General features: G+C 31.7%; 4 protein-coding genes across 4 annotated transcripts in view; 2 read left to right on the top strand and 2 right to left on the bottom strand.

Annotated features, from left to right (window-relative positions):
- LOC126769612 (uncharacterized) overlaps positions 1-3,817 on the bottom strand; it is a 553,155-nt gene extending 549,338 nt beyond the window's left edge. Inside the window, exons 1-2 of the mRNA XM_050488483.1 lie at positions 3,434-3,817; positions 1,198-2,379 (exon numbers count right to left, since the gene is read on the bottom strand). Of these exons, the coding sequence (XP_050344440.1) occupies positions 1,640-2,379; positions 3,434-3,620 (927 nt within the window). The 5' untranslated portion in view covers positions 3,621-3,817 and the 3' untranslated portion in view covers positions 1,198-1,639. The remainder of the gene's footprint in view (positions 1-1,197; positions 2,380-3,433) is intronic.
- Positions 1-25,014, top strand: part of LOC126769404 (uncharacterized) — a 368,776-nt gene that overhangs the window by 219,541 nt on the left and 124,221 nt on the right. The window lies entirely within an intron of this gene.
- On the top strand, positions 636-3,436 carry LOC126769606 (uncharacterized). The gene is made up of 2 exons (XM_050488476.1): positions 636-1,135; positions 2,464-3,436. The coding sequence occupies exons 1-2, from the start codon at positions 837-839 to the stop codon at positions 3,347-3,349; spliced, it is 1,185 nt and encodes a 394-aa protein (XP_050344433.1). The 5' UTR covers positions 636-836; the 3' UTR covers positions 3,350-3,436.
- Positions 3,693-25,014, bottom strand: part of LOC126769728 (connectin-like) — a 50,296-nt gene continuing 28,974 nt past the window's right edge. The window contains exons 3-5 of the mRNA XM_050488645.1: positions 24,515-24,987; positions 17,756-17,862; positions 3,693-3,837 (exon numbers count right to left, since the gene is read on the bottom strand). Of these exons, the coding sequence (XP_050344602.1) occupies positions 3,693-3,837; positions 17,756-17,862; positions 24,515-24,987 (725 nt within the window). The remainder of the gene's footprint in view (positions 3,838-17,755; positions 17,863-24,514; positions 24,988-25,014) is intronic.

Raw genomic sequence — 25,014 nt, 5'->3', positions numbered from 1 at the left:
GCTAATGTTATATATAGTAATAACACATCTCATATTGAAAATCTTTATTCGTTCAATATAATACGAATATAATTATAATAATTTTGCTATAACGAGGACCCCTAACATAACACTTTTTAAATCGATTTATCAATCGTTTACTTATAGTTCTATAATCAAACATGTATAAACAATTCGTAAACAAACTAACATACTGTATTTATCATGTATTAGTAAAATTTTAATTAAACAATATAAATAGTTGTTACGAGAATTTATGTTGTGTGTATACATTGCTTAATATCGAGCTTTCTGCTTTAAGGCTACGGATATTGAAATTCTACAGCGAACGATCACGTCATGCGATGTATGCAATGTTTAAACTTGCATGGCCGAAAGAATTATGCATGCATCGATTTCCATACAACCATACAAATATGAGATGGACTCAACAACGGAATTATTAATGTACTGTTAGCATGCATATTTTTACATAATTTAAAACATTTCGTTCGGTTGTATTAATGGATATTAATTTTAACGTTTTATTAATTTTTACGTAATACAATATTGTAAATAGTTAACGAGATTATTTTTTATATTATCGATTCTTTTTATTGCCTATGAGATGAATATATTTTTGCTTTGACTTAGCGTTCTTACAGACGAACGGCAAGTTGTGAACGGCAGCCGTCGCCACCTATCGACGACAGTCGTCAACGCGTCGGCGGCAGCAGTCAATACGTCGACGGCTGCCGCCGGCAGGCGACCACGGCTGCCGTCGACAGGCGACAACGCTTGCCGCGAGTGCCGCATACTAGCAGTCTTGGTCGGCTTGTACAGGAGCCAGTTGCAAAATGGCGTCCGATGAAGAAACATTGTTATTGTTTTTACTCCGCCATCGCCGACGACAACGAAAAAGAAAGACACGTTCAGTGTGGGTTGAAGAAATATTAATGTATAGAGAACAAGAGGGAGATTTTTATACACTGTATCCACGTTTGCGAAGGTCCGAAAAAAAATTTTTCAATTACTTTCGAATGTCAATCGCTTCTTTTGATGAGTTGACATCTATTTTGAAACTTTCAATATCTCGCCAAGACACTGTGATGCGAAAAAGTATACCAGCTGAGCAAAGACTCGCTATGACATTAAGGTAAGAGGGTTTTTTTTTTTTTTTTTTTATATTACCCGGGAGGGCAAATGACTCTACTCCACCTGATGTTAAGTGGTAGTAGAGTCCAAACGCGAGGACGGCCAGTACAGTCGGGAAGAAGGTTCTGCACTAGCCGCCCTCGCCTTGCCGGCCCGCAAGATGCCTCTTCACGCCTCGTTTGAAGGAAGGGTTTAATTTTATCAAAAAATGGTATATACTGGACATAACTTTAATGAGATCAAATCAATATAACTTTGGCAACATTTTTAATTTAAGTTAAAATAGGAACTTTACTTAACATTAATTAACATTTATATTATACTATAAAACTTTTAACAACAAATTCTCCATAATACTGATTATAAAATCACAAGTGGCGCCGCTACAAGATTTTTTAATTTTCCTGATCAATCTTTGCAATTTTTTTTCTCATAATCAACTTGTAGTAAAACCATACAAAACATAAAAACAAACAATATAACAATAATTTAGACAAAAAGTAAATTATTCTGAGAAGAGTTCAGTTATTATGGTATTTGAAACAGAATCCTCAGAGGATAAGCTTTCAATATTTGTGAGTTGACTTTTCGGTCTTTCAGGATGTGTTGTAGTGGAGTACGCCGAATAGTTATGAGAAGAATGACTCGTTGAAGGAATTGTGTTTTGCATGGAATTCTGAGACGACAAGCTTTCATTAGTTGTGACTTGACTTTCCGGTCTTGCAGAATGTGTTGTGGTGGAATAACCCGCGTAGTTATATGAAGAATGACTCGTTGAAGGCATTGAAAGAGACTTGTAATGTTTTATTACTTGCATAACTTCTAATTTGGCGTCTAATTTCCAATCTGCTGTTATGTTTTTGAAATCACTTACTAGGGACAACAGAAATAACTTATCCTCATCTGGAGGAGGAGAAAAGTCTCTCTCAGCTTTATCCAGTTTATAATTTAATTTCTTAGTTAATTTTTCAATCAAAGCATCATCACCATCACTTTGGCGTATCCGTTGTCGTTTTGGCATTGGCGTTGGCGTTGTTGTTGGTGGTAGAATTGTCTGAGAGGGAGCATCAAAGTTTGAAGTACTTTGACCCTTATCTTCGGTAACATCTTTCAAAAATAGTAGTTGATCATAGAATGTATACTGTTTTGCTTTAGACACTGCGGAACCACTTTTTCTCTTCAAAGTTCTGCAATATCTTGTGAAGCCGTCTCTTAAAGTTTTCCATTTAGACTGTACCTGTATACCTAAAAAAAAATAAAAAATAATTTTAAAATAGTATGTAATAAATAAGTAAAATATATGTAAGAAGACTGCCTTTATTTTTTCAGGTTCTTAGCAACTGGCTGTTCATTTGAAGATCTACAGTATGCATATAGATGTGGAATTTCCACAATAAGCAACATAATAAAAGATGTCTGCCAACAAGTATGGTTAAATATGAGAGACGACATTTTACCACAAAATATAACCGAAGAAACTTGGAAAAGGATTGCTGATAGATTTGAAAGACACGCTCAATTTCCTAACTGCATAGGCGCAGTTGATGGCAAGCATATAAGAATATTTAAGCCCGGAAATAGTGGATCTTCTCATTACAATTACAAGAATTACTTTTCAATTATACTTTTAGCTATCTGTGACAGTGATTATAAATTTATATTTTGTGACATAGGTTGTTACGGACGACACTCTGATTCAACTATTTTTGAAGATACAATTTTTTTCACAAAGCTACAAGAAAAGTCACTCAACATTCCAAAGCCCAGACCGATTTCAACTGATGGATGTACCTTGCCTTATGTTTTAATTGGAGATGAAGCATTCAGTTTATCAGAAAATTTGTTACGGCCATATCCAGGCAAGAGATTGACAGAAAAGATGAGAATTTTTAATTATCGCTTAACACGTGCAAGGAGATATGTAGAATGTTCATTTGGCATTTTGACCAATAAGTGGCGAATCTTTCACACCCCCATGAAGTTATCTTTAGAATTCTGTAAAGATGTTGTTAAAGCATGTTGCATATTGCATAATTTTGTACGTGACAGAGATGGTTTTACATTTGAAGATACACTAACTATAAACGGTTTGGAAAATATAGCCACAATCCCTAATGAAGGGGACTCGTTATCGGGTCCGATAATAAGAGAAAATTTTTCAGATTATTTTAGCAGTAGTGAAGGCAGTGTTTCGTGGCAGTTGGATTGCATATAAAACAAATAGATAGTATCTCCATTATTATATGTAAGAAATAATCTGCTTAAAATTCAATAAAATATTTAATAAAAAGTCACTTACCGATTGCGTTTTTTTCAATTATGGATTTATCCTTAAAATCATTTACAATTTCCTCACACACTGCTACCCATGCTCTGTTTTTTATTGTCTTGTTACTGTAGTCTTGTAGCTTATAATTCCAAAGACAAAGCCTTTTTTTTACTGCCATAATTAACAATTCGACATCAATTTCGTCTCCGGAGCTCATTTTGTAGACGCACGACGCTTGCGCACTCTTTGTTTATTTGTCGTCGACTGACAAAATGGCGGACGTAACACGCTACAACTGCAAGCGTCGCCACCTGTCGGCGGCAGCCGTCGAAGTATTGACTGCTGCCGTCGACGCGTTGACGACTGTCGTCGACAGGTGGCGACGGCTGCCGTCGACAGGTGGCGACGGCTGCCGTTCACAACTTGCCGTTCGTCTGTAAGAACCCTTATACATCATAACGAATATTTATTGGATTACGGTGGTAAAGGTAACCGGATAAAACCGGTTTCTGGTTACCCTTTTGTACATCATTTGTTTAAGTAAATTATTGTATTAAACCTGAATGTAGAACGGCAAAGTTTGATATGTTTCCATATTATTTGAGTTTTTTGCGTATTGTTAAAAATTATGTTATCGACTCAAACCAACTTTCTTTTTTATTTATTTTTTAAAGGTGCAACTACAAGATAAATATAATTTTTAAGAGGATCGTATCCACATACGCAACTTTGAAAAAATCCTTAACTGATACTGAGTATCTTATTGAACAACTAAAATTTCATTAAATTCGCAGCAGCAATTGTTTGTACAATATAAAAAATAGTTGAAAAACACAACAAAAATACTCAATTGTTAAAGTTATCTATGGTACCTGTCAAAACAAACCCAATGAGCTCAAATTCGAGAGGCTTAGTAGTAGCCATTGAAAAGTTTCGCTATCCACTTCGCTTAATTACCAAAGCAGTTCAACAGTTCCGAGCTATTGTATTGTTGTTAGAGATATATATAGTTGTAAAGTTTCAAATCGATATAACAAATAGAAGTAGGTTAGACTCGACTCCCTAGATTTGTTTTCATGCAATTATTAGTTAGATAAGATAAGCTTATATGAAAGCGTATAAAATTACATAAATGTAAATTTACTTGATTGTAAGGTATTGTACAAGCACTTTTAGGTATGTATCGCCCACTTATTATTTATTCTACCGCCAAACAGATTCTTAGTATTGTTTTGTTGTTTAAAGGATGAGACCATCCACCTAAAATGATGAGACCATACTTCTAAAATCTTAGTGATTAAAGTGGTGCATTGGCGATTTAAGAAATAGTTAATATTTCTTGCAGTGCTAATGATTATGGCACTATATTGGTATGCATACACTGCATACGGATGACATTTTACCTTCTATAAAAAAGATGGAATGTATTATATAGAAGATTACTGGATGTTGGGCTTTGTGCAAGCTCGTCTGGGTAGGTACCACCCACTCATCATATATTCTACCGCAAAACAGCAGTACTTGGTATTGTTGTGTTCCGGTTTGAAGGGTGAGTGAGCCAGTGTAATTACAGGCACAAGGGACATAAAATTTTAGGTCCCAAGGTTGGTGGCGCATTTCTTACAATGCCAATGTCAATGGGCGTTGGTGACCACTTATCATCAGGTGGCCCATACGCTCGTCCGCCTTCCTATTCTATAAAAAAAAAGATGGAATGATAAATTGATTCTCTTAACATATCTCTAAATTTTTTTTTTTTTTTTAGATTTTTGCCGTCCACTGCTGGACGAAAGCCTCCCCCATAGAACGCCAACCATCCCGATCTTGGGCAGTCCGCATCCATCCCGAACCTGCCACCTTTTTTAAATCGTCGGCCCATCTTGTCACAGGGCGTCCTACACTACGTTTGCCTAAGCGTGGTCTCCACTCCAACACGTGTCGGCTCCATCGGCCATCAATGCGCCTGGAGACATGACCAGCCCACTTCCACTTCAGCGAGCTAATTCTAAGCGCGATGTCGGTGACTTTAGTTCTCTGGCGAATGTCCTCATTTCGGATTCTATCTGCCAGAGAAACCCCAAGCATCGCGCGTTCCATTGCTCGCTGAGCGACCCTAAATTGGTGGACCAGTCCTACGGTAAGTGTCCACGTTTTGGAACCGTAAGTCATTACAGGTAGGACGCACTGATTGAAGACCCTGATCTTAAGCGACTGTGGGATCGACGATTCAAAAATATGACGTACCTGGCCACGGTATCTCTAAATAGTACGTATTTATTATTTATTTGAAATAGATCATAACAAGAGCTCGTATTCACTTACAATAAGAATTCAATATATTCTAATTAAGCTTTAATAATTGTAATTATTATTCTCATTATTACACATTTCTCTTTTTAAATAAAATTTATTGTTTTCCTCAAGTTGAATAAAGTTGACATTTACGGCTCTTAAATAAAAGCCAACTGCGCAAATTATAATGCACAGAGGTCTGTGCACGCACAGGTGCAGTATCTAACCCCATACTTTTATAATACGAGGGGTCGGCATTCCGACACGATCGGAGAAATATTTTACGCCGGACCAACGGCTTTATTCGCTTTCCTAGGGCTGCTAATATTAACTTCTTAGTTAAAAATCGTTTTACATTTGGACTGTCCATCTCTGTTTCATACGAAGAGCTATATTAGTATATAATATGCTTTTGTGTCGTAACATGAAGTTATAGTTATATAGCCTGTATTGATAAATCAATGAATTAAACAATTTAAAGCTTTTATTTTCATATTGGACAGATAATTCATGACATATTTTTGCCAATAGTGATTCTTGATCATTGCACCATCAAATAAGTAACACACTAGATAAGTTCTCTACAAATTATTTGATTACATTTTTAAATACTTCAAAAAAATTTAAATGTAGAAAAAATTATGACAAAGATCTCCCGGTATATAATACATAGAGCCTGATATCCTATGCCAAAATGGACAGTGTGATTGATCAACTGAGGGCTGTCTATCGTCCTTAGATAATTTATAGTCTGTGATTGATTTTAGTTTACGATATTGTAATTTGATTAAACTAATTGGAGTACTTTTAGCTGCCGCCAATTAATTTTAGAATAATTGTTATTCGTGTCATTATCACCAATAAATTATTGTCTGCGGTATCGATGAATACACTTGAATTGAAACTAGAAAACATTGATAATGTCCTCTTGACTGATTTCAGTCACGGCAGCCAATCTCAAAGGCGACTAGCTAACTGGTCTTATTATATTGCACAAGTGTGTGCGCAAACAGAGGTGCACTATTTAGAGTCAATATCAATCCGAATCAAAAGACAAACCTGACATAACAAGAACTAGTTTAGGCGAAGGAGCAACGGCTTTACGTACCTTCTGAGGGACGGGCGTGTACACACTTCCAACTTTCAGACTCTGGATATTTTTTTTTTTATCGGCCCGACCTGGGACTCAGGGTATAGGGATTTGAGGCTTTATATCTTTATCACTAGATGAATTATAATCACAAATTAAGCACATGAAAATTCAGTTGTACTTGCCCGGGTTTGAACCCACATCATAGGTTAAGATTCACGCGTTCTTATCACTGGGCTATCTCGGCTCTATCACTAAAATATAAATCACTAAAGTATAAATCGTATATATCATGATGTATTATATTATGTACGAATGCAGACACACAATGTCTATTGCAAGAAATTAGGAACTGTACTGGCGTACCACTGCATAAACATCCTATCGATGCTAGGTGCTACACAAATAACAAAAATGGACCAATGTTTGTTACCAAATACAATTAAATTGGATTAAATTATTTTTCTTAGTAATATAATAATATCCTGGGACATTTTTCACACACGGCCATCTGATCCCAAATTAAGCTTGAACAAAGCTTGTGCTATGGAAACCAGACAACTGATATACTACATATACTACTTTTCTTTTGTAAATACATACTTATATAGATAATAATACACCCAGACTCAGGAAAAACAGACATGTTCATGCATACAAATGTCTGTCCTAGGTGGAAATCAAACGCACAACCTTCGGCCTGAAAGGCAAGTATCTACCAACCACGCCAACCGGCTCTCTCTTAGTGAAAATATATAATATAAAATGAGGCATAGATAGTCCAAAAGCGAAACCATGATGGGTGGGTAAGATCTTTCTTATGTTTGATTATATTTATATTATAATCTTAATTTCAAACTCCCAATATCAATAGGTTCGTTTCGGCAATGATGATAACATAATATGATTAATGTGAACACGAACAGATTGTCCAATATGTTGGAGATACTTCTCTATCAATGTGACATGGAAACATTTGCAATTGAAATACTTAGAAAAAGTAAAAAACAGTTCTGAAATATATAACACTCCAACTTATTGCCTGCTCTAGTATCAGGAGGTCAGATCATTTTACTCCCAGATAATGGAAGTATTATTTCAACGTGGAAATAGTACTTCCATTCTTACAGTGGGCATTTTAATTTTAATGTTTATATACTTTATTATTTTTGATTTTTGTATTCTTATATATGTTCTCAAATACAAACAGAAATTTTAGTAAAACACTGCACGATAACGATACTTCAGAGAACTTTAGCCGGCTTTCATACTATGTAGTAAGAAGAATTTAAGTCTCCATGCGCTTGCTTCGAAAGACATACATACAACTGCTATCTTTACAAATGTATACGATGCGACAGACATTTTTAAAGTTCAGTAAGAAGTTAGGTTTTAAAGTGTCCTAGGTTTTGAGTTATTTCATTTTACCGAATGCTTGGATTCTTCTTAAGATTTAACGAGCTTTTTAGCTACAAATAGGTCAACATTAACTAATCAAGGTTTATACTTGTAATAAGATAATATTAATTTATTTTATATCGATTTTCTTGTATTTCGATTTTAATTTATTAGGTCAGTTTTCTATCTACTTAACAGTGCATGGTAATAAAAGTGTTAGCCCATTTTTAACACAATCAAAGACACCCTTACCCTTATACCGTCTAAACTAACTTACTCACTCAATATACTAGAAACCACCAATACAGAGTATTGATGTATTGTATGGAAATTTACATTTAAGCTAAAAATAAAATTTATATACTTACTGCAATCTTTAAGAAATAATTAAGTCTTTGTATAAAATTAGACTAATTTGAAATCATAATATGCATAGAAGTTTACTTATTATATGATTCTCAACGAAGAACTACAGAACCAACTAAGAGACCAACTAGGAGACATCGGACAACTATACAGGAGATATCTATATTTATTTTGTACATAAATTGTAACTGAAACGACCAGGCGGTGACAGAGCTAGTTTTAGAGAAAGAGATTAAAAAAAGAGGAAGACCACAAAATGAGCTTTCATTGTTGATATAAAAAAAACAATCTCCGTTCTGGTAACAAAAAAAAAGTACACATTCATTAGGCATTTTTGTCGCACAGCGCACTGGAGGTCTGATATATTAGAAAAAAGGCCTTCAACTGCCTGAAATTGATACAGATGTCGTTTTTTTTAACGTTGGTATAATGGTATGTAATTATAGTCAATGAAATATGGTGAACAAATTGGTGAAGACATTTTCGAGTATTTGATAAACTTACATAAAAATAACGCCTTAAACATATAATCTTCTCTATTTTGTAAAGTCCGTTAAATACATTGTTTGGTTGAGTTGAAAAAAACGGCTAGACTTCTGCTTCTATTACCTACAATTCTTTAAATCTCTTCCTGAGCGTAAATTATATTATTATAATAATATTAATGTCCTCCAGACTGATTTCGGCCACGGTGGCCAATCTCAAGAGAGTTTAGCCAACTACGCAGGAGATATTATAGAGCAAAACAGAAGCACTCTCTATTCCCTAACTCTTATATCGGCCCGACCTGGGAATTGAACCCAGGACCTCTGGGTTCAATTCGACTTTACATCAAGCCACAAGACCAACGAGGCAGGCATGATATAATTAAAGACCAAACTACAATACGTTAAAATTAACATTACTCAAGTTTCTATTATTATATATTTTATTATAGTATAATTCATTTAACCATTTTCAGTAATACCCAACATATCATCTTCTAGTCTTGCGACAGATCGCAGATAAAGAAATAAATATAACAAGAATTTCCTCCCTCAGAAAAAAAAATGTAAGTAAAAGCGAGCCGTTTTATTCTTAACAATATCAGACAATGATTCAAACGGTCCGACCGTACCGCTGGAGGGACGATGTTTTGAATTCGCTGCAAACTTTCCATTTATCCCGCACTTTATTATCCGAGAGGGTACTTGTTGCGTGCAACAACACCGTGTAAAGTAAAACAAACGATGCCACATGGTAATAAAAACTGTTATACCATACATCTACATCTTGAATGCGAGTTGCAGTTTTACGACTTTATTTAACATCGGGCTTAATGCAAAATGTCTATGGTCGTTTTTTTATAAAAACTTGCGATGTTTTAATGTTCATGAATTTTCATTTATTAGACCGAATTTTAAAATGATAAAAACAAAGTATTGTGTAAAAATATATTTTGTATATACATTTTTTTTTTACTTACAAACCGTAGTAAGATGGAAAAGAGTCAAATATTTGTAACCGAGTAATTAATACTGCGTGTCTTTTAAATACATAAAGTATTAATGACATATTTGCCTCATGCAGAAAAAATTATGTACTATCTCTTACTAAGTTATGTGTAAGTAAACTAGGAAATCTTTTAGCTCTAAACTAAGACCTCCTACTTTTTAACTGTGCTTGACATGGATGAATAAACATAAGGAGAAATCCTTACGATTGTTTCCTTTGCCTGACAATTGAAAATGAGCTAGAGAAGAATTACAAACACGAAATAAGCATATAACTCAGTAGATCTTCATACAATCATTAAAATTAGGCGTTTTTTAAAATTACTAAACAAATTTTACCTTAACACAATAATTAATGCGTTGTTACATTTCTGTCAAGTCTTAATTACATACAACAATAATAGCTGTAATTCGATTCCAAATTGTGTAAAAAATACGGTAGCAGATTATTCTTGTATTGTGGCAATATAATATTGAGTCAACAACAATAGAGTCGCACCAATGGCGGGTGGACTATTGTAACAATATTGACGGGGAATACGTGTGGGAGAAATTATAAAAATATTTTGATATAGTTACTGAAAACATGAATGAGTTTAATTATTGGAAAAAAAATAATTCGGTTCCTTTTTTTATCTGAAACTGAATTTAAGTACATCACGAAATTATTTTGATTAAAAACAATGTTTAATTTATAAGGCAATCTGCTTACACAAGCAAATGGAAATACTGTTTTATTTATACTTACTTAATTAATTTGTAAAAACAATTTATTTTAACAATAATGAAAGAAAAGTTGACTTACGAAAGTACTTGTTGTATAGAAGTGAATATAATATAATGTAATATATAATAAAACCAAATCCTGCCTAAACATATTTGTTACACATACTAACGCGCAGAAATGCGCGAAAACAAATACTATAGATGTTTTGTTTTGAATCATTTCAAATGGTTATTGCTTATATTTGATGTTGTTGGTATTTTGTTTGCTTCCGATAAATGGTACGGTGTATTATGAAAGAGCTGAGTCTCCTAACAAAAGGTGTTTGATAAACTGATGGGAATTAGGATTACTTTTATTTATTATTTTATAAAAAATCCTAATATTAACCAAAATTTTGGTGTATTGTATTAAATAATAATATATGTTTCAATATTTATTACTAAGTTAAAAGATGGTCTGTAAAAATCTCATTTTGAAGTAGGTAAAATTTGATTCTGTTATTTTCGAAGCAGACAGCGTGTACGTATATATGTCAATTTATTCTGTCTCGTATGTATTACAAACTTTCAGACCAATTTAACTTGACGAATAATTGCATTATGAACTTGATTAATTTTTCATTACATTCGAAATTTTAATTAAGAACTGCATAAAACGTAATAATTATTGTCTGTCACTATAGCCACTGACTATATAATCAGTTGAGGAGGAAGTTTTAGAATAGTTTCATCACCAATGCAGGTTGCAAGCACCTGTAAGAATTTCATCCGACGCATGCAGGTTAAAATTCAGCCAGTGTTCTAGCCACTGAACAATCTCGGCTCTAACTTTTTCGTCAAGAAGATGACCTATGATCAGCAATGAGAAATGTACATGCTATTTATTTTAACAATCAATTGTGATCAGCTTCGTGTTTCTTCTAAGGCACTTCAGGCTTCTTCTTTACAACAGCAATTTAACATCTAAATTTAAGGAATGATTTGTCTTTTACTTCATGTGTCAATTTTATCGCGGCACGACTATGTACTTCTTCCTTCTGTGTTTCCAACAACAAATCAGTTTTATAGATAAATATTGTCACAATGAATGTTAAATGAGAAGTATGAACATCAAATCTCTTCAATACCCTTATTTTTCTTAGTAACATTTTTAAACGAATGCAGGATGATATTTAAAAAAAATCGTATTTAAGGCGATAAAAATCACTTTAATATCCTAATATAATGTTGCCCGACTTATATATATTTTTAGATAGTAATAACTAATAATTAAAGTAATAATAAATAATAATTTTCAACGCTGACGGCGTTGAAAAATATACTATATTATATTAATAACCTAACAGTAAATCCATACTTAATAGTTTGATATCAATTCTCATATTTTTTTATCGTTATTAATTCCATATAACATATGTTTAAAAATATTCTTATTCACTTGTTTTTCATTGAAACAACGGAAACTCATTTTACCACCTTTTATTATCTGCATTAAAAAAAAACAATTTCAATAATAATATAGGTACGAATGATATAAAATAAGGTATAAATGGAATTTTACTCGGGTGAAACGTTTGTGACATTAAATATTACTTGTAATTTACACGCTGGACTGTAATTACAGAAGTCGAGTGATTGCAGAGTAATTTACGTTATGTGACGGCTACTGGCGCCAATTTCAATTAATTTTGTTTATTTATTAAGATTGTAATAGTAGTTGTAAATGTGGCTTAAGTGGGACATTTACAGGCTGTTATTACTATTACACTTAAATTTCGTGAAAAGCAAAACTACATTTGAATTATTTATATTACTATATAAAAATAGAAAACAATTTCTTAAATAAAAAAAAAATATTAGTTTACTTGGTTTTGCAAAAGTTTTTTTTTCAAATTTCATATTTTGTTCAATGAAATTTTAGGTTTAAGGTTTTAAATATCTTATAACGAGTCGCCATTTTGTTTTCATTTATCTGTGCTGTCACTTGTCAAATGCAGAATAAAATTGTTGACGACGTATGTACGATCTCGATTTTGTAACTTAGATAATATAAAAACTTAATCTTTATTAATATAATTGTTTACAAATTTGTTTTACAGGTCGAAAAACTTTAAAGTTTGCAATTTATATAAAATATTTTCGTACTCAATTAGAAATTTATGGAAAACTTTAATTTTATACTTGAGTTCATTTAATTTTTATATGACTTTTTGACATTTTGGAATGATCAGTCTGGAATGTTCGCAAGTTACGGAGTGAATGCCCTTATAAATATTGCCATGCATAATATTTATAAGAAACATTATAAAACATTTTTTTAATGTTATAAGCAGGCATACGGGCAAATAGGCCATCTTATGTTAAGTGGTCACCACCGCCCATTGACATCGCCAATGTCTATGGGCGATGGTGACCACTGATGACAATGCTTTTAATTATGGTCAAAGCCAAAATGCTAGTTCACTAAGGTATAAAAAATGAATTAGCAATTGCCGATAAAACAATATATTTTCGTACATAATATGATAATATAAAGTATAAATGTTTTTAGTTTAAGCTAATGAGAGTAATTTAAACATTTGAGCAATAGCATGTTCAAGTATTGAAGTCGGGGCACAGAAAAGGATATATACCTACCCCTTTGAGTGTGGACGTAGTCGTGGCCCTAAGCTAGTTCTATAATAAAAACACACAAGCATGTGTTATTATGAGCGAAGTCTTATACTTATTTCGGCCTAGCTCTCAAACGTCAAATATCTGGAGTATGATGAGCGATAATGAACTCGTTTCAAAAACTTTAATATAAGATACTTACACAAATTATACAAAGTCAATTTATATTTGAAATGTAGATTCAAGATAGGTTCGACATGTAGATTCTACCGACAAGAACCGGTCAAAGTCAGTAATTACTCTTTTTACAATAAAAAAAAAACATGTAATAATCATATACAATTATATTTATATATCCTGTACGAATATCAACGAACACTAACTCCAATCTCTGATATTTCATTCGTTCATCGTTTATATAATCTTGTTAAGTATAAGCCTTATTTATGAAAATTTTATCAATTGAATTAATCTATTAAATATATGTATATATATTTATAAGGAAGTAATCAGTACCCTCAAGTAACTTACCGAACCCTCTCATTCCCAACGGACGTACAACCAAGCCATACAATGCCACTATTACCAATACGAAAACGCATATCTTTTCCGTGTATAATATTTTATTTCGATTTCCCTCCGAAAGCCATGTTAGATGTTAAGGAAATTGATATTACAATATGGCGATGATATGAACAGCTTTTTGTCTCTTTAGCGTCTATCTGCAATGTATTTTCTGATATTATTTACCTTTTAACATAATACCCTCTTATATACGAATATATATATCACGTAAACATTGAAAAATATTGAACAGTTCTATTATTATAAAATAAGGGCAATCTGATGTTTATATAATTTCAAGTGTAGTGTGACATTGATGTATATAAAAAATATTAACAACAATCGATTTAAGTGTTAGGACTTGTGGTACTAATACTAAAGGTACAAGGTTATAGTAATACTTTGTATTACTACGCTACTATTTGAAAAGTAAGTGAGCTATAAGTGGAATTACAGACACAAGTGACTTAACATCCCCTATCTCGTGGTTAGCAGCTTATTGATGCTACAAAAAGATAATATATTTTACTTATTCATTTGTAAAATATTTTTTATTTATTCATCCATTATATTTTATAAGGAAAAGACTACAGAATTCATTGATATCAAATAAAATGTAACTAATATGTAATTATATTTTGAGTCAATTTTAATATTTTTTAATGGTATTCCCCGTGTTATGTTAAACAACTATGGAAACAATATGATGTGAAATTTAGTAACAAAACATAAAGAAACCTATCTTCTATTAAGAAATCTGTGTTCTAGTTCGATTAATCCCCAAAAATCTTTACTTAGCCACTGGGATATATTAGTTTTAACAAGTAACCGGTTAGTTTATTGGATACCTTGTTAACAAGTTCTAAGCGTGTGAATCCGAAGTGATAACTTGGGTTCTTGTTTGTTCAAGTAAACTTTTCCCATGTCCTTTAATAATTTTTTGAATCATATCATCATCATATCGTGTAATAATATTTACTAACTGTGGTTAAAGCCTAACAAGTTAACACGCACATATGAACACATAACTTGATATAAAGTATTCAAAAAATATAGCTTACATTGTGTCTAAACAATAAATATCGGTAAATACACACAATAAAATATTTGGAAAGGTTTGGAGCTTATTCCTCAACGTTGCTCCAATGCGGGTTGTTGGAATACACATGTGGCAGAATTTGAGTGAAATTAGGCACATGCAGGTTTCCTCACGATATTTTCCTTCACCGTCAAGCACGAGATGAATTATAAACACAAGTGGTGCTTTCCCGGGTTTAACCCACGATCATTGGTAAGATTCACGCATTCTAACCACTGGGCCATCTCAGCCTTAAGGTAAATTAATATTAAGGGACTGTGGTATATTGTATTGACTTCCTCGTTGGTCTTGGCTTGTTGATAAGATTGCAGATCTCGAGGGTTTAAGTAAAGCTAGCTTGAGTCCACCAAGAAAGACATAGGCAACTTTTCAATAAACCCCTCCCTCCCTCCAACACCAACATCTCTCTCTCTAACATAGTATGCGGGCGAAGCCAATTGCGAACGCTAGTGTAATATATATTGTTTTTGTTTTTTTTTTTACTTTATATTTCCGAACAACTGTACGTTCTCTTGGCAGTACTAAAAACCATTAAGTAAAGAATAGAATTAAACTAACGGTTTTAATGAAGTAGAAGGCGATTAGTCGGTAGAATTCCCTTGATAAATCACAACTCTGCCGCCGTAAGTAAAGGAACGCGTTTTTAAACAAAACGTAAAATGGAAGAAAAAATATAATCCGGAACCAGTGAGTCTATTTCATGTTTATAATAATTTTGAGATGTACTAGTTTCGTATAATTTAATTTGTTCTTGGAAGAAATCTTAAATATCGTATCATTCTAAATTATACTAACGGCTGCAAGGTTCAGACTTAAAGTTATATTAAAGCGCTTACTGTGATTCATGTAAAGCTTCGATAAATCTGTACACAATAATATAATCTGATAAACTGATGATGTATATTATTTTTATAAATATTTCATGTTTTTCTACTTTCTTTACGCGGTCGTATAACACTTTAATAAATTTTATGTTTAAAAAAAAAATTAACGGGGTCATAGGGATGTCATATGTCAATGAGTTGTAGACTATTGTTTTAATCCTATCTGGGTATGTACTACGAACACACCAATTGTACCACTTTAAACGTCTTGTAGTTTGTATTTTTATTTCGGTCGAACACCATTGAGTAAGCCAATGTAATCACAGTGAAGATATAAAATAAATTAAAATTAAATTAATATTGTAATAACCACCGACACATAAAAAACTCTAAAATGTAAAAATCTAATGTGTTTCTTAGCCCTTTCACTGTATTATAAATACCTAGTAAAATTTTAATACAAGCATTGTTGTGCGTCGGGGGACCGCAATTTCAAATGTCAAATATCAGAGTCAAATCATTCAAACGCCTGAATAGATAATACGATCTTCATAATTAATATCTAACAACCATCATGAGTTAAGCTCGCTTTTTACATCGTAGTGTATGCATTATAGCGAATTACGCGGACTTTAAATTATTAAGAAATTGTTCAGAAAAGATCTGCCTGTAGTCACGTTAAAATAATAAAACAAAGCAAAGACAAAAATATATAGGGATTAATTTATTTAAAGAAAAATACATACCAGTATCTCTTTAATATCGTCGCTTATATTTTGCACAATAAACTATCGTGTTTTAACTTATAAATAAATCGAATACCTGTAGGCAAATTAACGCTTGGAAATAGCAATTCCTGGTAATTATGTCATATTAATTGATATGAATATAATAAAATGGTGCAAGTTAATCCCTGTTTTAATTAGTCGGCCATATCTTTGGAGTAAATTGATTTTAATATATCGTAATGAAAGCGAAGCCATCGTAATGAGTTCGTGTTTAAAAAAATAAAATAGATTTATTAAAAATCTTACCTATTTTAACATATTATTTAATTAACTATTGAACATAATGTTTAATTTTACTAGTCTTTAAAATTTTTGGTTAAATTTTGAATTATATTTTCAGCTTTATACAAATTATAAATGGTTCAATAATCATTCAATTTACAAATAATCACCAGAATTGTGATTCCATGTAATATAATTTTACGAACAATTGATTTAATTAAATACTAGTTAGGTTGGGTTAGAACTTAATATACTTTGGTATTCAGCGCATTTGCAAAGTAAAACATTTTCTAATGGAGTGTTTCTCAAATGAGTTTTATCAAAAATATTAATATGAGTACGTTAAATTGGAGGAGAACGCGTGAGTGGCAAGATTTTCACGGCTCTTACAACAATTTGGTCGGGCGGCTTAAGGGCAAAGCCAATATTATTTAAAGGCTTGCCTTTACAAAATAAAGCCTGCTTACCGCTTCTATTTATTTATCTCATGTTTAAAAAAAAGTACATATTTATCAAATTTATTCGGGCTTGTTAACGAATGTATAACCCTACCCTATCCAAAGGACAAGCAGTAAATTAGCCAAAAAAAGAAATTTTATTAACAGCTTATAGATAGATATCCAATTTTAGTAACAAAATATAATTTAATGATTTCACAGTCGAATTTAAACAGCTAGGAAGTCTTTTATAGCCCATTTCGAGGAGCGTTTTAATCTATTGAATTCATCAATTGAGTCCTATAAAATTTTTATAGCTGATGAATTTAAAAAAGTTACTGACACTGGTTAATATACTAAAAATATATTTAGTCCACTGAATCTTTAACACATTATTTTATGGAAAAATGGATGACTCTGGTGAAGAAATTAAACAGTACATGGAATCAGAATTTTTCATCATCATTTTCGACGATAGACCTCTATCGTTGGACAGAGACATACATTTTGTCAAGGAGTTAATATTTATAGCATTTTCGTTAGAATCCTAAAAGTACACAAAATATATCGACTTACTTGATAAAATGCAAAATCGAAAAAAACAGAACATTAATTGTTCCATTATATATATTTTTAAATTTTATTAATTGTAATATTAATCCAAAATAGAATAAATTGATAAGCCTATTAACTAAGTTTCAACGAGAAACACCATCTCCTTTACTTGTTTGATAATAGGCTCAACAGATATAATAATTTTCTTCAATTAATAAAGTAATAGGTTAAAAATAATTAATTCTTAATATTTTAGTTAGTTCTTTTTCTTATTTTTATAGCTTAAAGTTTTTTATGAAATAAAAAATTACTAAAGTTATTATGCAATGTTACAATTTTGTTTTGTTTTTTTTAAATAATTTAATGACCTTTACAAAATGCCATATGTTATTTCATATTATAAAACAAATTCTCCTACATAAATAAATCTATACAATTAAATACACATCATGTTCAAACACCCAAGAAAATTAGATGTTTTTTGTATTGGATTCAGAAATATTTGGATTTACGTATCTTTCTGGAACTACGAATAGAGTAAGTTTTCAAGTGAGTTCAGGAAGTAGAGCCTACCACGCTGAGTTGCGGTACTCAAATAAGACTTACCTATTTTAATAAATAAATATTTTAAAATAAAATAGTATGTCTCGTATTATTGACAAGGTTGCCTCCTTCAGTTCTATTTATGGTCTCATAAGCCATCCGAACGACCTCGGAATTTACGAAAAATTGGAACCTGGTTTCTGACTTTTATGGTTACATAAATAAGCGTTACGTCTTATATGTTAACTAAAATACCATTGGCATTGACCTTCGGAAATCTGCGTGTCCGATAACCCTTTGATATATCAGAGCATCTTTTATGTAGTAAATCAAAGCTATCTTAGTCTAAATATATTTGAAAATTTAAAGGTACATAAGGGGCGATAATGGGCACTATTTTCTATAATTTATTCTTATTATTCATCAATTTCAACATTTGATTACAAATTTATATCAGCACTTTTCCTAATCATATGAATCGTAAATAATTGCATCATTAAATATTTGATGTAATCAATAAAAATCAGCTATGTAGCATGCGTCAGGTATTTACTCAGACTAGTGACAAAAGTTTTATCATCATATGTAAACGTGCGTGATAATATGAATAGGTATTATCTAATTATGTAACTCAAATATATTGTTTTTATTTCACTCAAAATTGTATTTGTAAACTACATTTATTCTTTCAAAAATTGAATAGGTACGAAAATGATAAAATATTTGTTGCAGGTATTCGGACTAATATTTCAAACGATTTACCTGAACAAGTATAAGCAGTAACAAAAGCGTCATAGAATCATTTACGTCAAAGGAAACATCTTCAAAAGACCCGTAAGTAACCCAATCAGGAATGAATGAGTCGAAATATGCTCGGAAAATACCTTGGAGGTGACGAAATGTGTTATGCCGAAACTCATTTTCGCTACTATAGAGAGTTTTCTCTAAGAAAGAGTAATAACGGTAAATGGTGGCCATAACGAAACATCACATTAACAGCTATGAAAGGGATTAGTGAGAACTACTTGTTCTCACATTTTTATAGTTCAAAAAAAAAATTGAGATAGAATTTGGATTAAATTTGATTTGAATTAATTTATATTTTTGTCAAAAATACAAGGGATACTTCAAACTAATATAGCAGTACAAAGTATTGATGTCATCTGATGGGTCAGAGTAATCACTTAATCGGGGTTGCGCCAAACTTTGTCACCATATAAATGTCTTACATAGACACATTATGAGCAATGAAAAATATATATACTTTTAAACCGTCTATACAAGATATATAGTTGCAGATTAACTAACTTATAAATTTGGAATAATAGTCTATTTGTTCCTAAAAATGTTTGGGGACCAGGGACGTTCCTATTTACGCCTTTGCAGCCAGTGGTGTTCTTTTTTTTTAAGTTTAGTCTCTGAATGGCCCTTTGTGTGCCTTTAGCTATTTTTGAGGATTTTCTTGAGACTGTAATCCAGGTAAGATGAGACGCCGGTCATTTAAACGGAATATAAAGGAAATATTCTCATTTCTTTGGAAGCAGGGTTATATTTTTAGTTGAATCTAGACAGATTTTAATAAGGGAAGCGAGACCTCATTTGCATGCGACGCCGATGCTCTAGTGTTTTGATTACGCGATTTCAACGACGCTGGATTTTTCTCATAAAATCCGCCCTTCATAAAACGATCTCATAATATATTTTTTTCTGTCTAATTTGTATTTATTAAGAAAAATAGAACGGGTAATAGAACCGAATAACACTTACCATCATGTGCTGGGGACACATGGTCGGTGATCTCCACCGACCTTCGACACTGGCATTGTACGACACATTTAATTCTACTCGAAAGTATGCAACAAATTATACAACGGGCTTGCACAAAGGCCAACCACCAAGTGAACTTGATAGTAGGGCTTCTATATGTACCACCATCTATCATATATTCGTCTGCCAAGCTTAATACTTCGTATTGTTGTGTTCCAGTTTGTAAGGTGAGTTTGTAATGTGTATTCTTCAGCAATGCTAACAAATATTACTATCAGGTGGCCCATTTTCCCGTCCGCCAACAAATATTATATAAAAAAAATAAAAGCATAAATAATATTTTGACATGACTTACCAATATCAATTACATATATGTTTTTTTCAGCGGCACTATGTTTTAAACTAATTATAATATATAAAAAATTAAAATATACATTATTGAAGTAGGCATTTATTTTAAACCTGAATTAATATGACTGCCTCGTTGACTTAGTCGAAGGTCTAGGAGTTTGGCTTGATGTAAGGCCGCAGACCCGGAGGTCCTGGGTTCAATTCCCAGGTCGGGCTAATAAAAAGTTATTGGGTTTTTCCGTCAGAAAATTCTAAGTAGCAGCCCGGAGTCTGGAAATTGGAATTGTGTACACTCCCGTGCCTCGGAAAGCACGTAAAGCAGTTGGTCCAGCGCCAGATCTCTTTCTAGTCGTGTCGGATTACCGTCCCATCGGATTATGTGAGTTAGGGGATAAAGAGTGCACCTGTGTTTGCGCACACAATTGTGCACTGTAATATCTCCTGCGTAGTTGGCTAATCTATCTTGAGATTGGCTGCCGTGGCCGAAATCGGTTTGGAGAACATTATTATTTTAAACGTATTTTTCATGATAAAATAATTATGATACTATCAGGGTGAAAGGTGGATCCTACCAGAAAAATCAACAAAAACTTAGTAATTACAATTTTAAAATACATTTATAATATCTTAAAATTATGTCCTAATTTTTATTATATTAATAAGTCAAAAGTAATTACAGGCACGAGGGACATAAAATCTTAGTTCCCAAGGTTGGTGGCGCATTGGCTATGTAAACGATGGTTGACATTTCTTAAAATGCCAATGTCTGAGGGCATTGGTGACCACTTACCATCAGGTGGCCCATATGCTCGTCCGCCTTCGAATTTTATAGAAATATAGAAAATATCCTGTACTTCCTTAAATTCCATTAATCTATCATAATGTGAAAGTTATCAGTCGTATTTGTAGTTACTTAATTTCCGGAAAAAATAAAAATAAAACCTATTTATTTCAATAAAATAATCCGAATCCGAAACAGCCTGTGAATGTCCCAGTGCTGAGCTAAAGGCCTCCTCTCCTCATTTTGAGGAGAAGGTTTTGGAGCTTATTCCACCACGCTGCTCCAATGCGGGTTGGTGGAATACACATGTGGCAGAATTTCAGTGAAATTAGACACATGCAGGTTTCCTCACGATGTTTTCCTTCACCGTTAAAGCACGAGATGAATTATAATCACAAATTAAGCACATGAAAATTCAGTGGTGCTTGCCCGGGTTTGAACCCACGATCATCGGTTAAGATTCACGCGTTCTTACCACTGGGCCATCTCGGCTTAAGATTATATATAGGCTCGGCTTAATAAAATAAGATTATATCAAATTCACAAACATTACGTTGTTTTATTTTAATAAATAAAACGAATTTATTTTTAAAATTTTATTACCCCTTATATAATATTACAATCCAAACTTTATACAATTATTAAAAGTTTATATTTAAAAAATATAATCATGACTTACAAATTATAATATGTACTAATTATAATTAAAAATTAACACAAAATATCAAATTTTATTACACAATATTTTATTGTATATTACTAACAATGAAGTTCTATGAATTGATCATAAAATATATATATTTAAATTATGTTTTCATGTTCTATATTTTTAAAGATAGAATCATGAGAGGGATATTGGATGGTTATTGACTGGCTTTCATAGTGGAATATTTGATTGAATTACATATTTGTGTGGGGTTTCATTTGAAAATAGATTCCAAGAATATGTTGTTTGTTGTAGAAAAAAAATTATGCGAATGCGTAACGCAAATATATATGCCAGTTACAAAATTAAATAAAATTCGCAATCGAACTTTTTGTTTATCAAGCGTTAATTTTTCACTCAAGTCATGTAAAAATATAAATTAAAAAATTAAACTTAACATTTGGTTTTAAACTGTTCAAAATAATTAGTTTGTAAAGAAATATTATAATACCTAGCTACTATAATTATCATATTGAACATTTTTAGTCCGAAACATTTTTCAATTATTATAAGTAAATCTGAAAACAATACATCATTAAACATGATCATTAATTAAAATAAACAAAATCTCGTTTACGCTACTCATGAATAAGTTATATCTTAAACAAAAGCTATCGCTATTTCATTTATAGTTACAGATTATTCCTCACTATTGAATGAAATTACTTTATTTTTATTATTAATTATTTCAGTTTCTTTTACGTTATTTATTGAGGAATGCTCAACAAATTCCGAGACTACAGTTCGTATTGTTATAAACCGGACGCATCGAAATCGTTTAGCAGCAACTAGTAAATAGTTAAGTGTGTACTATCAAAAGTAACGGTTCATACAAAACGTAGTCTTCCCGAAAAATGGCAAACATTTATCGATAACGTTAACCGGGAAATTTAATAATATTACTTTGTATTTCTAAATGTATTTACGCCAAGAAACGTTTTAAACGATATAATGAGAACGTTGGCCAATAACCAATAGGAAATCAAATTCAGAACGCAATATTCTATTTTTTAAAAACATCGATGATTCCATTTCTTTTTTTTTAGATGAAAATATCTAAACAAAATGAAATGAAAAATGTCTTAATTTATACCATATTAAATACATTTATTAAAATACACACATTCATAAACCAGCATCTTTAATATACACTAAAGTAAAACCAATATTGCTATATATTATTATAGTATATGTACAATTATACCTTATCTACATAACAACACTGTTTATAAATTAGGTGCACTAATTATATCACAATACACTAATCTAGAAGAGAATATTATTTATCGAAACGCTTCCGCGCAACCTTCGGCTTTTTAAATTTCGAATGGAACTAAAAGCTATAATTGATTACTACACGTATTTCTCTTGTCATTTAAATAATATAATACTTATATTCAGTTCCAATAGCTTTGAACTGAAAACTTGTTACTTGAACTCACGTTTTTGAAGTATTTACAAGCGGGATATTTTATTTTAAGGATAAAAACTAACATAGAAATATTGACAATAGTTAGTGTTTTAGTTTTATGACAATCAATCATTCAATGGTTTCTGTGATGTTGCACGGACAAAAAAATCTGCTTTGTGGTTCCCTACGACTATTCTTCGTAGATCGAATACATATCTAGGTTTTCTTGGTAGAAATGAGAAAATATCTTATAGTTATTGCAAGTTGAGGAAATTGGCTATATATGAAATATTTAGTACTTACGCTATTTTAAAAATGTTCAGAGAATGTAACTTTAAAGAAATTTTTAAAATTATATACTCAATTCAATACAGTTCTCAACCAATTTGAAAACCTGCTTAGATTTTTTATCTGTTATCAAGTTAAAAAGAAAAAAAAATTCGTATTTAGCAATGTGTTATGTTTTAAACACTAAATAAGCTAAGTGTACATAACACTTGTTTCGATTTAAAAGAAAATTTTCTACCAATTCAAAAACAAATTTTATATGATGACATTACTATTCGAAAGTTTTTCCTATCTTTGAAACGATGCCAAATGTGGTTTCGAATATTGAAAATATCAATAGTTGGCTACTGATATAACCAGAACATATAATGTGCACAAATCCACGCAAATACTTTTCATAAATATTCGATACGATACAAAAAAGCTTTTAAACTAAATTAATTTCTCAATTACAAACATTTTATAGTTTTATATTTCATTCATAATGTAAAACAGAAATATCTAATATATGTGGTACCTCTATCGCTTTTATTAATATTAATTCAATGCTGTAAATTATTTCTGTTTACGGAAACAAACATTTCTAATGTAAGTACTAAAATTCGTATTACCATCACGTGATTCGGTTCAAAGTTACCATCCAAATATTCGTCTTCTATAGAATAATTTAATTACATATTCTTAACCAGTCTTCTTTATTTATTCGAATAAGCAACACAACAAGATCTTATAAGAATAATCAAGTCCTTAAAAATTCATTCTAAATATTATATTTGTTCTTAATGAAAAATACTTACTATTACTAATGTTAGCACTAACGACAAACTTGATAATATCTTCAAACTAGAATTTGGTTGCCAATAACTTTCGTCTTTCGATGAAAGCATCAAAGAATCTTCCCCGTTCTGTGTTAGCTGGCCCGGACAAGGCAAAGATTCTGTAGGTATATCGACTAATGCAATTTGATTAGGGATTGGTTTTAAAGTTGCCTCAAATTTATAAGACGGGTTGCTTTCTCCATACAGTTCTTCATCATTGCCATCCTGTTGGAAGACATCGCTGTTAGATTCTTGTTCGAATAAGTTTTCCTTTTTAACAGATTTTTCATCCTGTATTATATGTCCATTTAAGCCCTTAGTGAGGCCCTTATTTTGAGCAGTATTAGGTACACATGTTACTTCGTCTAGTGCTATTCGCAGAGGTTCACTTTTTGTTTCATTACGTAATAGCTGTATCCATGACAAACGACAATCGCAGTTTAATTGATTACCTGTAAATAAAAATAATTTTAATAGAA

This window comes from Nymphalis io, chromosome 7 (assembly GCF_905147045.1).
Source record: "Nymphalis io chromosome 7, ilAglIoxx1.1, whole genome shotgun sequence".
Lineage (NCBI taxonomy): Eukaryota > Metazoa > Arthropoda > Insecta > Lepidoptera > Nymphalidae > Nymphalis > Nymphalis io.
This window is presented reverse-complemented; position numbering and strand designations above follow the sequence as displayed.